Genomic DNA, 13,348 nt, shown 5'->3' with positions numbered 1-13,348 from the left:
TACCAAAGTCCAGTAAAATAACCGAGAAAGTTCAATAATGTTATCGAGATTTCTTGGTAAAATTACCAATTCTATAAATGGTAATTTTACCATGAAAAAATTGAAATCAAATAGAACCCTGAATTCTCGGTAATTTTACCCTTTTCTTAGTAAATACACAGAGATTTTTTTGTCAGTGTAAAATATTCCTGGTGGGCTGATAAAGCCTTTCAATCAAAATTCGTGACTGCTTACAGCTTTTACAGCACATGGTGAACATCGGCCTCAAAACGGATCCCTACTCCATTAAATATATATAGATTATTTAAAACAGTAGCCATGTAGGCACGAAAAAATTCCCTGGAAGAGGAAACTCTCATTCCGAGATTCAGATTCTCTGCTGGAGAAGCTGACAAGGGAGCATACATTTTTTGGTCTTTTCAGATCAGTTGCATTGATTATATTATAGTTAGTAACAAGTACAATAAATAGTATATATTATATAGTTATCTAGTTAAAGCTCATCTTTAACTTTCTTGGATCGAAACTTACTGATAAATCTGATAATTTTCTCTACATTTTAAGACCAAGATCATCCCTCTAAGACAAACCGTTCATGAGATATGCCAGTTGAAAGTTTTAACTTTAACCCTTCCCCTCCTCCCTTAATTATCCAAATTCAAAATTCGTCAGTGTTTTGGACTCGGGAAGTGGTCCTCTATCAACCGTGAAAATATTACGAAGATTTGGCCAAGGTTGAAAATGACCGATTTTGAATAAGGTCCTTTCCATACGCGATAACATACCGATGGAAAAGCATGTGAAAATTCAGAGCAATAGATTCATAGCCGGGGAAATTGGCATGAGAGCGTTAACATTTTGTTCATTTCCGACCATCAGTTGCATCTATTCCATTACTTAAAGCACGTTTTTAACTTCCTCGAATGGAAACTTCAAACATTTCAAAAGCATGAAAAATTCCTTGGAAAAGAAAACTCAAAACTCCATAATTTTTAGGCATTATGGTCGCAACGTTGAGTGCGAACGTGCAATTTTTCGGACTCCTGAGTCGGATTGCACGGTGGTCATAAAGAGGAAAAAAATTGGACAGAAATGTATCCAAAAACAGGCCCGCCACATCCCGCCTCGGGTTCTGGTACCAGTTTTAAGGTCCGGGCCCCATGACTGCAACCAACCCCCCACCCCCTTACTACCAGCAGAATATTTTGTGGTATCATGAAAATTAATAAAGTTAGAATAGAGATGAATTAAAAGTTCTTTACATCCACTGGAAAAAAAAAAAACACATTGGATCTAGAATCCAGACTCTTCAAAACATTGACACGAAAAAATACTCTTGATTCAATCGGATTTTTGCTTACATCAAGAACCAAGCCTCTTAATTTAAGCGGATTTCCTTTTGATTCAAGCAAAAGTCTGATTGAATCAAGAGCATTTTTTCTTGTCAATGTTTTCAAGAGTCTGGACTCTGGATCCAATGTGCTTTTTTTCCAGTGTTTAAGGATAGCAGTTTAGTCACATTCAAAAAATGATTTGAGCATTTGAGCATCAGACGAAGGAAGAGCGTAAAACCCAGTGATTGAAAATATCATTCTAAACTAAAAATCATGGAAATCGATAGAACTCTTCAAAAACGTAAGCAAAGTTCGACAGTGCCCCAGCGTGTTAATGAAAATGTATCCACCTTTTTCGAGATTACAGGAGTAAATTTTTCACTTTTCCTGACAAGACAAGGGTTACATGTAAATTCGAAATAGTGTATTATATCATATAGGCGGTATGGACCCCGGTACCATGACCCAGTGCCCTTGAGGCGAACCTGTGTATGTGATTCGATCGCGAATTCGCCAAAAATTTCGCGGAGAGCGGGTCCAGCCAAAAGTTGCATTGAACACGGAGGTGCCGAAATTACTGATGGCAATGATTCTGCAAGCATCAAGCATGGTGACTCACAGGATGCAAACGACACGAGGAATGAATAAGACGTATTTCTGTCGAACGGAACTATGTGCATCATGACGTGAGCCTTGTTATGCATAAATTCTTATGGGACTCAGCGCTCATGTCTTCATGCACATAGTTCCGTTTGGCAGAAATATGACTTATCCGACGCGTCTTCCCTTCACGCTCATTACTTCTCACGTGCCGATTGCTCAAATGTGGCCCACTCCACTCCTCCTTTCCGCTTGACTTCAGCTTGTCTTTCACTTCTATGAGTTTTCGGTATAAATTCACCGTCTCACTCTATTCTGTCATCAGTTACCTCTGTGCTTCGAAACAAAGTTCATCTAATCAAATCTATCGAAATGGTTTTCAAGGTAAGCTTAGAAGTACATGTTTTGAATTATTGGAGATCTTGAACTTTAACATAAAGTTGAGTTTCGAATATCCGCGCTTTAATTATCCGCGATTTTTTAAAAAAAAATAACTGTCACTAGCTATTCGACTCAAAGAAAAACCCTCTCTCAACTGACAGTTACATTCCTGTTAACGAGTTTCATCAGTTTCTGTCTGATGCTTGACAAGTTCTTTAATGGGGTCTTTTGAGTTTTTTGGATTTTAGAGTCTTAAGACTTTTAGGTCTCAAAGAGTCTTTAGGCTTTTCGATCTTTTTACCCGGCAAAATAGTTCAGTTTTTGTTTATCCTCGATTTGCAATAAATTATTACCCGTATTGGCTCTAATTCCAAATACCGCGGAAAATTGAGACTCTGCTGTATTATACATACAATGACTAAGTTTTTAGACGCTATCTGCTTCAGCATTATTTAGAGTGTTGCTGTACCTGCACTGAGTGCAAAAAAATAACAGAACATTTCGATTGATATGGGAGGTGAAAAAAAAGATAACCCAAGCCTACGGTTAATCGTGAAGTTTCCTGAATTTTCATTGTTTTCTGTGCTGGATTGGACTGCATTGTGCAATAGGGACTACAAAATGCGGGCTGTCTGTAAAAACACGCATGTTCACAGGGAAACTTATGGTGCGTACGTCGTATCTAAACTGAACTAGAAACTGTGGTTCCTAATTGCAAAATTTAGTCCAATTCAACGCCCAATACACATATGCAATCGGAATTTGCGTTGTTTGTGTTTCAGTTCTTATATGTATCAGCCGAATGTAACACGAAAACACCCATATTTTCTAACGTATCATCTAAAGTATCTTTCTAACGCTCATCAATGGAGAATTCGCATGCAAATTTTTTATCGTTTCATCTGAAAGTGCCTGAGGAGCTGATTTTGCAGTAATTTTTTATAATTTTTTTCTGCTAAGGGAAATAGTGTAAGAATAGATTTAAAAGTGAGAATATGCACCGTCTAGTGACGTTATCTAGCAGCATTTCCCATTTAAACATGTATTTCAGTAGATTAGGTTATTTTGTCGCATCTCCTCCACTAATTGTTCGATTTATGAACCAAGGGTATCCTCATGTTCAGCTCACACGGTGGCATCCATTTTGACACAGAATTTATCAAACAGACACCTGCAAGTTCTCCATTGTGAACGACCGATAATTTGTCATTATCTGTTGGATGATTTTACTTTGCAAAAGTAAAACTAACGTTAGTTGTAATCTCGTTACAGTTCTGCATCTTGGCTGCCCTCGCGACAGTGGCTAGCTGTGGCCACGCTAGCTCCTCAGCGTACGTGAAGGCAGCTCCATCGCACGGTCACCCACTGGCATCTTACGGAAGTTACGGCCACGGAGCCGAGTCTTACGGAAGTTACGGCCACGGAGCCAAGTCTTACGGAAGTTACGGCCACGGAGCCGAGTCTTACGGAAGTTACGGCCACGAGTCGTACCACAACGCGCACCCCAGCTACAAGTTCGCGTACAACGTCCACGACCCTCACACCCATGACGTGAAGGCACAGGAAGAGACCCGCGACGGACACCACGTCAAGGGATTCTACTCCCTCTACGAAGCTGACGGCAGCAAGCGAGTCGTCCACTACGCCGACAACGGACACGGATTCGAGGCTACCGTCCACAAAGAGGGCGGTCACCACCCCGTTTCAGCCCCTGTCCACTACGCTCAGGCGCCCGCCTACCACGCCGCTCCGGTCTACGAAAAGTACTGAAACCACCTAGTCATCAAACGGACTACGTTTTGCAATTAAGAACTATGAATTCTGGCCCGGTTCAAAAGAACGTATGTGCCATTAATTTCCCTGTGCACATAAGTTTTTTTTCAGATGAGCCAGAATTTAATGAGCCGAATTGCAAAATGCAGTCCAAATGTCATCATATCCTGTAATATTATCAATTTTGAATTTCAAATAAAAATTAGAAAAATAGGTTTCATTACTCTTGATTTTTTTGTACCTACAATAAAAAAAAAACTCTAGCTCCAGGATCCGTAATGAAGATGTTGCATGTGTGAGGAATTTGCGATTTGACTGTTGGTTTTTATGTAAAAGTTCGCGAGAAACACGATGGTGCCTCTGGTTTTCTCTAAAATCAACTTCCAAGCTCAAAAAAAGCTCTTAAGTTGAGACCAAAATGGAGGGGATATCCCACACTATCCTGAGAGTCTACGTCTACATCAAAACAAACTCTTCAAGCAAAGATAGGGAGCAAATACATTGACAGGGCTGCCACTTTATTTGGAGACTCAGAGACTGATAACACGGCATCACTGCTAATGTATTTGTTCTCTATCTTAGCATGGAGAGTTTGTCTTGATGTAGAGGTGGACTCTCAGGATAGCGTGGGATATCCCCTCCACTTTGGCCTCGACTTGAGAGCTTATTTTGAGCTTGGGAGTTGATTTCAGAGAAAACCAGTGGCACCATCGTTTTTCTCGCAAACTTTTACATAAGAATCAATAGTCAAATCGCAAATTCCTCACACATGCAACATCACTATTACGGGCTGTGCATCACTACCGTAAGTTTCAGGTGAGGAAACCGAAAGTCCCCCATTCAGGAACCATACCACCGCACCGGCCTCTAAGCCGGGAGCTCTTATTGCTACGCGTTTAGAGGCTGTTGCTCCGACTCTTGAACACGGGACTTACGGTTTCCTAACCCGAAACGCACGGTAGTGCTATATAGCCCGTAGTTACGGCTCCTAGAGGCACAGCTTTTTTTTCAGTGTACGTAAAGGTCTAAGAAATCTGTCGGATTTGCGATGGTTCCGCATGCACCGTAAAAATTGTCAGAAAATGTTTTTGGTTCTTTTCTTAAATTAAAGTAAAATCTATTCGATTCTTTCAGTCTTGCGAAACTTCTCGCCAAGGCTGAAAATTTGTAGTGCGGTATCTTATATTTTGCCCTAAGCTCAGTTTATCTTGAAAAGATTTTTGAGAGTCCCCCGTAAAATGACCATATAAAATATAACTCTCTATCGGTAATGATATCTATTAATTGGGAGAGCGAAAATGTTTTTCAACGAGTATTATACGGTTGTTCTCAATTGGCCTTCGGCTGCGCTCCCGGCAATTGTTGTTACGAATGTGTTGTGCGTGCTGATTTCAGCTCATTACATAATTGACTCTCTGAAGGCGTTTCATGTGTGATGGTAGAGCACTCTGTCGGAGAACAATGAGGTTAGATTGAATAAATCGGTCAATCCCTACTTCGTTCGCTCTCCGACAGATCATGCTACTTGCGCACAATAAACGCCTTCAGAGAGTCGAGTATGTAATGAGCAAAAATCAGCACCCGCAACATATTCGTAACGACAATTGCTGCAGAAGCAGCAGAAGGCGAATTGTTTCGATTTTAAAAAAAAAAGAGTATGATAAGAACAGTGGCGTGGCGTGAATTGCGATATATAGATTGATATGTAATTTAAACCTATAGTAAAGAATCGATTATTAAGGTGTTCGCTGCGAACATTCTGTTTATCGATCCTTTTCCATAGGTTTAAATGGCAGATCATTCGATAAATCGCAAAGCACGCCACGCTACTGGATAAGAAGTCTGCACGCAACGAGAGGACATGTTAATATTAGATTGACATGACTAGAACGAAATATAGAACTGTGAACCGATCGACACCGATTCAGTGGACAAATGACTATGAAACCGGATTAAATAAGTAGAAAACCTGCCTTTACTTCGGAAATTTCAAATTGGCGTATCTGGAAGTTAGGATTAGCTAAGATTTTGATTTTTTGCGATTTTAAGTCTTTACGTGCCAAAGATTCACCCCTCGCAAACCGTTTTTTGATACATTTTTGCCCAATTTTTATTTTGCTTCAAGACCACTGCGCATACCAACTTCGGAGTTCTTCCACAAGGAATTTTTCGTGCCTGTACACATTTAAAAAATTCGGCCAGAGAAAGTCATAAAATGAGTGATGAAGTCTGTGAAAGAGATCGGAAATAGACATGCCATTAGTCTCGGATGATCATTTGCAACGCAGAATTTAAAGTTTTTCATCCTCTGCTTTTTTGAGGCACTGACCTTCTGTTCAATTCTGATCCGAGGAAGTTATAAATACAGTAATGATGGAGTCGATGGAACTTGCCAGAAGTGAACAAAAACATCCATGCTCCCTAGCCAATTTCCCTGCCTAAAAATCTGAAGCTCGGAATTTTCACTAGTTTTTCGAGGATTTTTTTTTGCGACTATAAGAATTTTGGAAGCTAAAACTTCCCTCACTTGCGAATGATACCACACCACGTTTCTACTTCGAGGTTGCCAGTTGCAGGTTACCAGTTGCTCACTTGTTTCTGCATTTAACGATTCGAAAAGAATGCCAACATTCATAGACGTGAAAAATTGAGACAGGTGAAAAGCTACGATTTTTTTCCTTTATATCCGCGGGAGACCACATCACAAAATTACCCTGCAGTGCAAGTATTGCGGAGCACTTACCTTCTTATTTGTATTTAATATTCTGAAAGTAGTGGATGAGTATAAATCACGGTGATTGCTTAAATATAAACGAGGGCATTGTGATCACACCGTGATACAAGCGGAAATCAAGCGAGCAGCTATTGAGCTATATGCAGACTCCGGAGTATGTAAATGTATGTGATGTGGTATCACGCTAAAATGAAGGAAAATCTTAACATATCACTTATCTCGAATTAGTAGGGTCTATGAGTGAGGGGAGGGCATCATGATCGCATCGTGATACGAGCGGAAATCAAGGGTGCGACTATGTGGACTCCGATCACCAGAGAGTAGGTATGCGATGTGGTATCGCGCTAAAATGAAGGAAAATCTTAACGTTTCAACTTTCTCTGTAACGTCGATGAATGAGGACATTCGTGATACAAGCGGAAGTCAATCATGCAACTAGACGGACTTCGGAGTAGGTACATATGTGATGTGGTATCACGCTAAAATGAAGGAAAATCTTAACGTCTCACCTTTCTCAAATTAGTAACGCCTACAAATGAGGACATTATGATCGCATCGGGATGCGGGTGGAAGCCAAGCGTTCCGGAGTAGGTATGGGATGTGGTATCGCGCTAAAATGAAGGAAAATCTTAACGCTCCATACTTCTCCATAACGGTAATGAATGAGAACACAATGAATTCATCGTGATACGAGCGAAAATCAAGCGAACAAGTAAGCGGACTCCGTAGTAGGTATGGGATGTGGTATCGCGCTAAAATGAAGGAAAATCTTAACGCATCATCTTTCTCCATAACGTTAATGAATGAGAACACGATGAATTCATCGTGATACGAGCGGTAATCAAGCATGCAACACTGCAACAGACTATGCTGACTCCGGAATAGGTATGGGATGTGGTATCACGCTATAATGAAGGAAAATCTTAACGTTTCAACTTTCTCTGTAACGTCGATGATCACCCGTCTCAAATTAGTGACGCATGTTAGTGTGTTGAATGAATGCACTTCTAAATATTCAAAAGTACCATCCTAGAAAGTTAAAACCATGTTATACGCTATGGTGTCCATGCAAGTATCATCAGGTGGTTCAGTAGAAAACAGGCGACAAGCCGTGCTTTCAAGTCAGTCTCCTTTAATGAATATCTGGAGCTCGGAGATTTCACTTGTTTTACCAAAGTTATTTTTGGGCAAAAGATTGAATCTCGATCCACGAAGGATAAAACAGCGCAATTTTACCTAATAAAGCAGATACAAGTTGTCAAAAAACTAGGGAATTATAATGCTCTCATGCCATCTCGAATTTTCATTTGTTCGGGGCGTTTGAAATTTTGAAATTTCATCTAAGAAACATGAACAGGGCAATATAAAATGGAGTCGACGAGCTTTATCGGGAGAGAACGATTAATATATGCTCCTATGCCAATTTTCCCGACTTAGGATCTGAAGCTTGGAATTTTCAATAGTTTTTCGATACCGTCACCCTTGATTACATTCCTATTACTGACAACTTTGCGACTTGTGAAAAACTTATTTTCCTTTCATATCGCGTGATTCCACGTCACAAATCTACTCCAGAATCCGCATAGTTTAGTTACACGCTTTGTTTCCGCTTATATCACGATGCGAGCATAGTGCCTGCATTATAATACACTGGAAAAAAAAAAACCACATTGGATCTAGAGTCCAGACTCTTAAAAACATCGACAAGAAAAAGTACTCTTGATTCAATCAGAATCTAGCTTAAATCAAGAACCAAGCCTCTTTATTTAAGCGGATTTCTTTTTGATTCAAGCAAAAATCCGATTGAATCAAGAGTCCTTTTTCTTGTCAATGTTTTTACAAGTCTGGACTCTGGATCCAATGCGTTTTTTTCTCCAGTGTAAAGTCACTAATGTGAGACAGGGCACAAGCTAAGATTCTCCTTCATTTGAGCGTGATACCACATCACATACCTAATCCAAAGTCCGCATGGTTGCACGCTTGATTTACGTTTTTATCACGATCAACAATCCATAATCCAACATTCAAGCCTCGCTCCAGACACCGTCTAACTTCCACCCATGATCCACGGATCGGGAGATCAAGCACATTCAGTACGCCTGCCTGCACTGCCGCGCTAAGGAAAAACGACGTCTAAACATTCAAATGTTGCCAAATCTCCTTTCGGAAAATATTTATTTTAAAAGAAAGTTATGAATATATTTCCTTGAAATGTTGGATCTATCTTGGACTATTTAGATCAACTTACGAGGAAAATAGAGAATTTAAAAAGGTCTGAAATTTTATGGATTTCGTGTGAAAGTGGAATCTACTAAGTGAACTGAACATGGAAATACCCTTAATTCAAAAATTGAGTAATTATTAGTGGAAATATGACAAAATAATCGATTCTGCTAAAACACATGTGTTTAAATGGGAAATGCCGCCAGATGACGTCACTAGGCGGTGCATTTTCTCACTTTTAAATCTATTTTTAAAGCATTTCCCATGTCAAAAGAAAATTATAAAAAAATACTGTGAAATCAGCTCTTTAAGCACTTTCAGATGAAGCAATAAAAAATTTGCGTGCAAATTCTCCATTCTCGGTAAAATCGGAAGAAAAATATTAACAAATTGGCCCGAAAATTTCAGATTCATCGTAGGAAATTTGGCAACAGGTGAAGGTTCATGCGGCCTTTTCCCTTGGCATGGCAATGCAGGGGCTCAAAGGATAAAATTTAACACATTAATGAAAAAACTAGGAGATACGTACCAGGAAAGTGTTATCCAATTGCCCGACGCCAAGCTGAAAGCACTCACGACACGATCACTTAAACCGCATTGCGCACCAAAAGATTAGCCACGAAAAGGTTACACTGGGACTTTTATTTTTTTCAAAAAATTATAGAGTCCGCCAGGAAATGAATCATACAATAGAAACGTGCTTAGATTACTTAGATTCTGCCCAAATGAGGTGTTTACATGTTAAAACGTAATTTGTAAAGATAAAATAAAATAAGATCAAGAAAAATCATAAAAATACAATTGAAGATGATAATGATAATGATAACCAAAGAAATTCTTGAAATAAAAAATAAAATCAGGAGCCTTTTTTTCCTCGGGATGATCAAGAGGCAAAAAATAACCATAATGAAGTGCTTCCTTCTATTGTAATAACGTCTAATTTTGTAGATGATGCAACATTTATTCAATTATTACTTAAGTTCCAATTGATTTGGTTGCTTGGAGTCCTAAAAAAAGGAATATTCGCATTGTTTTTTGCACATGATAAAAAATACCTTCATTAATAAATATAAAACTACAAATGTAGTGGGGAATCGCACAGATACTAATTCATCGTTTGGATTGAGAACAGTCTGCAAGGTGTGGTGTTTTCCCTCAATGACGAACTCCATTTTGTCCTACCTGGGTCAAGTACTTTACAGAGTTTTTGAACATGAAATTCTCTGACTTTTCCATGCTTTTTCGATGAGATTTTGGCACAATTTCCCATGAATATACTACATACGAAAAAAAAAATTAGAGCGGCTTCTCTCGAGATAAGAAAAAATCGAAAATTCGAGAACATCAAGGCAGAAGTTTTGGTTCATGTCCCAAGAATATGTAAGTGGGGAAGAAAATAACGACGAAAATCACTTTCGACTGGGAGAAGAATTTCAAGGTTCCGCAGCAAAAATCCCTGACTTTTCAAGAAAGGGCAAATTTTTGTCTAGCTAGTCCTGCTTTTCAATTACTTCAAGAATTGTTCACCCTGGACTGTTAATTATTAACAGGGCTGCCGACACCTTTAATCACGTTATGCGAATATTCCACTTGGCCGCTACTCACAGTTCTCAGTTTTCCTCGCTTGTTACTCACTGTTCTCGGCTTACTATTTGCTCATTGTTTCCCTATTTTATTCACATTTACTCACAGTTTTGCAATTTTATTCACTAGTTTCTCACCGTCCTTGATATCCCTTATTCTTCACTAATCATTTCTTGATTTTACTTATGGTTATTACTCACAATTTCTTGATTTTATTCACGCTTGACTCATCGTTCTCAATTTTACTCGCTCTTTACTCACCGATCATGATTTTACTCACTCTTTACTCACCGGTCATGATTTTACTCACTTTTGACTCATCGTTCTTAATTTTACTCACTCATTACTCACCGCTCATGATTTTACTCACTTTTGACTCATCTTTCTTAATTTTACTCAATCTTTATCACCACTCATGATTTTACTCACTTTTGACTCATCTTTCTTAATTTTACTCACTTTTGACTCATCTTTCTCAATTTTACTCGCTCTTTATCCATCGATCATGATTTTACTCACTCTATACTCACCATTCTCAATTTTACTCACTCTTTCCTCACCGCTCATTCATTCCATTTTACTCACTTATTACTCATACAAATCTCGCCGAGCATGAACTGACTAAGAATCATTCCTCATTTCATCGATCGCCTATGAATTCTTTTCAGGACACTACAGAAAATTTACTCACGGACAGTCTCATCACCCGCAAATTACTCATTCTACTCACGTTTTACTCACTGATGCTCAAATTACTCGTCGTTAGAGTTACTCCTGAATCGGCAGCCCTGATGATCTTTAACAAAACGACTTATTTTAAAACTTTATAAGAAAGAGGGGAAAAAAGGGGCGAAAGATTTAATTGCTGCAATAACAGGTTCGTCTACATTTTAACTGAACTGGATGGAAAATAGTTGCCCCAACCTAATTCACATTTATGAACTAAGAGAAAACAAGAACTGCCGTTTGATTGCGGGCCTAGTTTCGCTCCCTACTTTTACGAGTCGTCTCTGATTGGCTGACTCACCTGGTGCCCGCTTTCTTTAAGGACCCTTGTGGAGAATAACACGAGGCTCATTTTTCTCGAAAACGAAGAAAAACGCACACGTCGGAGATTTCAGAAATCGGTTTTTCAGATTTTTCTAGGGGTAATACATGACACTTTTTTCTCAAAAACACCGAACAGTTCGATATGGAATTTTGTTTTTTCAACTTGAAATATGACACTTCCCGTCCGAGGGGGGGAGGGGCTACGCCCTTTGAAAGCTGGAGCGAAGCAGAGCGCCGGTTTTTTCTAAGGTGGCTATTACTGCTCTTGCTATCAACTTGTTTCAGCTGCTGCTTTTGTTTGTCCTTCATATTCTCTTCTGCTTATTTTTCTGATCCCCTCTTGCTGCTGACGTTACTGCCTCTTTTCAGAATGTATTGAACCTTTTAAGTCGATGATTATTTCTTGGTTTTCTGAGACTGCTATTACTGCTGTTGTTGCTGATTCCTCTGCTTGTTCTTCTTCGTCTGCTGCAGGCTGCTATCTATTCTTTCTTTCAAACTGCTACTGTCGTTACTTCTGTTGCTGCCTATGGGCGGGAGAGCCACAAGAAACTGAAGACACGGCTTTTTAAGGGAAGGCAAGTGAAAATTTTATGAGATTCTTGAAAAGAGAGAAAAGACAGAAGGGATATAGAACGGCACAGAATTCTGAAATTCGAGTTACTTATGAGTACGTTAGGTCATTTGATTCAACGCTGGAAGGAAATTTGGATAAATTAATGAATTATTAAGACACGAAAAAGAAGAAAAGAAAAGTATGGGTAGAAACACTTTAAACTAAAGAGAAAGTTAGATACTAAAACTACGGAATGAATAAGATAATGAGTGGGTGAGGGCGAGGGATAAAACTCTCATGCCCTAACAGACTCTTAAGCTCATGAATCCCACCTAACTAAATCAGTCAATCGGTCAGTCAGTCAATCAATCGATCAGTCAGTCAATCAATCGATCAGTCAGTCGATTAGTCGTTCGATCAGTCATTCGATCAGTCATTCGATCAGTCAGTCGCTCAGTCATTCGATCAGTCAATCAATCGATCAATCAATCAGTCGGCCACAGTAAGAAAACAAAAAAAAGAAGAGAGAAAGAAAGAAAGAGAGAGAGAAAAGAAAAGAAAGGAAAAGAAGTAGAGGTAGGAGAGGAAGGAGAGGAAGGAGAGGAAGGAGAGGAAGGAGAGGAAGGAGAGGAAGGAGAGGAAGGAGGGGGAGGAGAGGAGGGAGGGGAAGGAAGGAAAGGAAGGAAGGAATGGAAGGAAAGGAAGGAAAGGACGGAAAGGAAGGAAGGAAAGAGAGACAAAGAGAGAGAAAGGAGAGGCTGGCAACCATGCCCCAGCCTGGGCATCGGGAGCCGATCCCAAGGTCACCGACCAAGGGTAAAAAGGGCACCTCCACGGTGCCCGCAACCATCCACCGGAGCAGACGTGCGGCCGGGGCGGTGTCTGCAGATCGCTCCTCTAGCGCCTCCAGACGGTAAACGACCGCCGACCGGGCGGACGACCGCGCGCCGGGCGCTCCGACGAGTGCTCGGTCGAACAACAGAGCCTCCAACTCAGGTTCACTTTCAGACCGAGGCTAAAGGCATCAGCCTGAAAGTGAAGCTGATACGAAGGCACTGTCATCACGGTAGAGCAGTCGTTGGAGCGTCCAGCGGGTGTCCACCCGATCGTCGG

At 40.0% G+C, this 13,348-nt stretch overlaps 2 protein-coding genes across 8 annotated transcripts in view; one reads left to right on the top strand and one right to left on the bottom strand.

Annotated features, from left to right (window-relative positions):
- Positions 1-12,585, bottom strand: part of eag (potassium voltage-gated channel protein ether a go-go) — a 389,509-nt gene extending 376,924 nt beyond the window's left edge. For all 7 annotated transcript variants that reach the window (XM_072302442.1, XM_072302445.1, XM_072302446.1 and 4 more), the window contains exon 1: positions 9,575-12,585. The gene's annotated coding sequence lies outside the window, so the exon portion shown is untranslated. The remainder of the gene's footprint in view (positions 1-9,574) is intronic.
- LOC109029612 (larval cuticle protein A2B-like) lies at positions 2,166-8,465 on the top strand. The gene is made up of 2 exons (XM_019040144.2): positions 2,166-2,318; positions 3,588-8,465. Exons 1-2 carry the CDS (start codon positions 2,307-2,309, stop codon positions 4,083-4,085), a joined length of 510 nt encoding a protein of 169 aa, XP_018895689.1. The 5' UTR covers positions 2,166-2,306; the 3' UTR covers positions 4,086-8,465.
- Positions 12,586-13,348: the final 763 nt, after the last annotated feature.

Source organism: Bemisia tabaci, chromosome 7, assembly GCF_918797505.1.
Source record: "Bemisia tabaci chromosome 7, PGI_BMITA_v3".
NCBI lineage: Eukaryota > Metazoa > Arthropoda > Insecta > Hemiptera > Aleyrodidae > Bemisia > Bemisia tabaci.
Note: the sequence above shows the minus strand (reverse complement) of the source record. Positions and strands in the feature narration are given on the sequence as shown.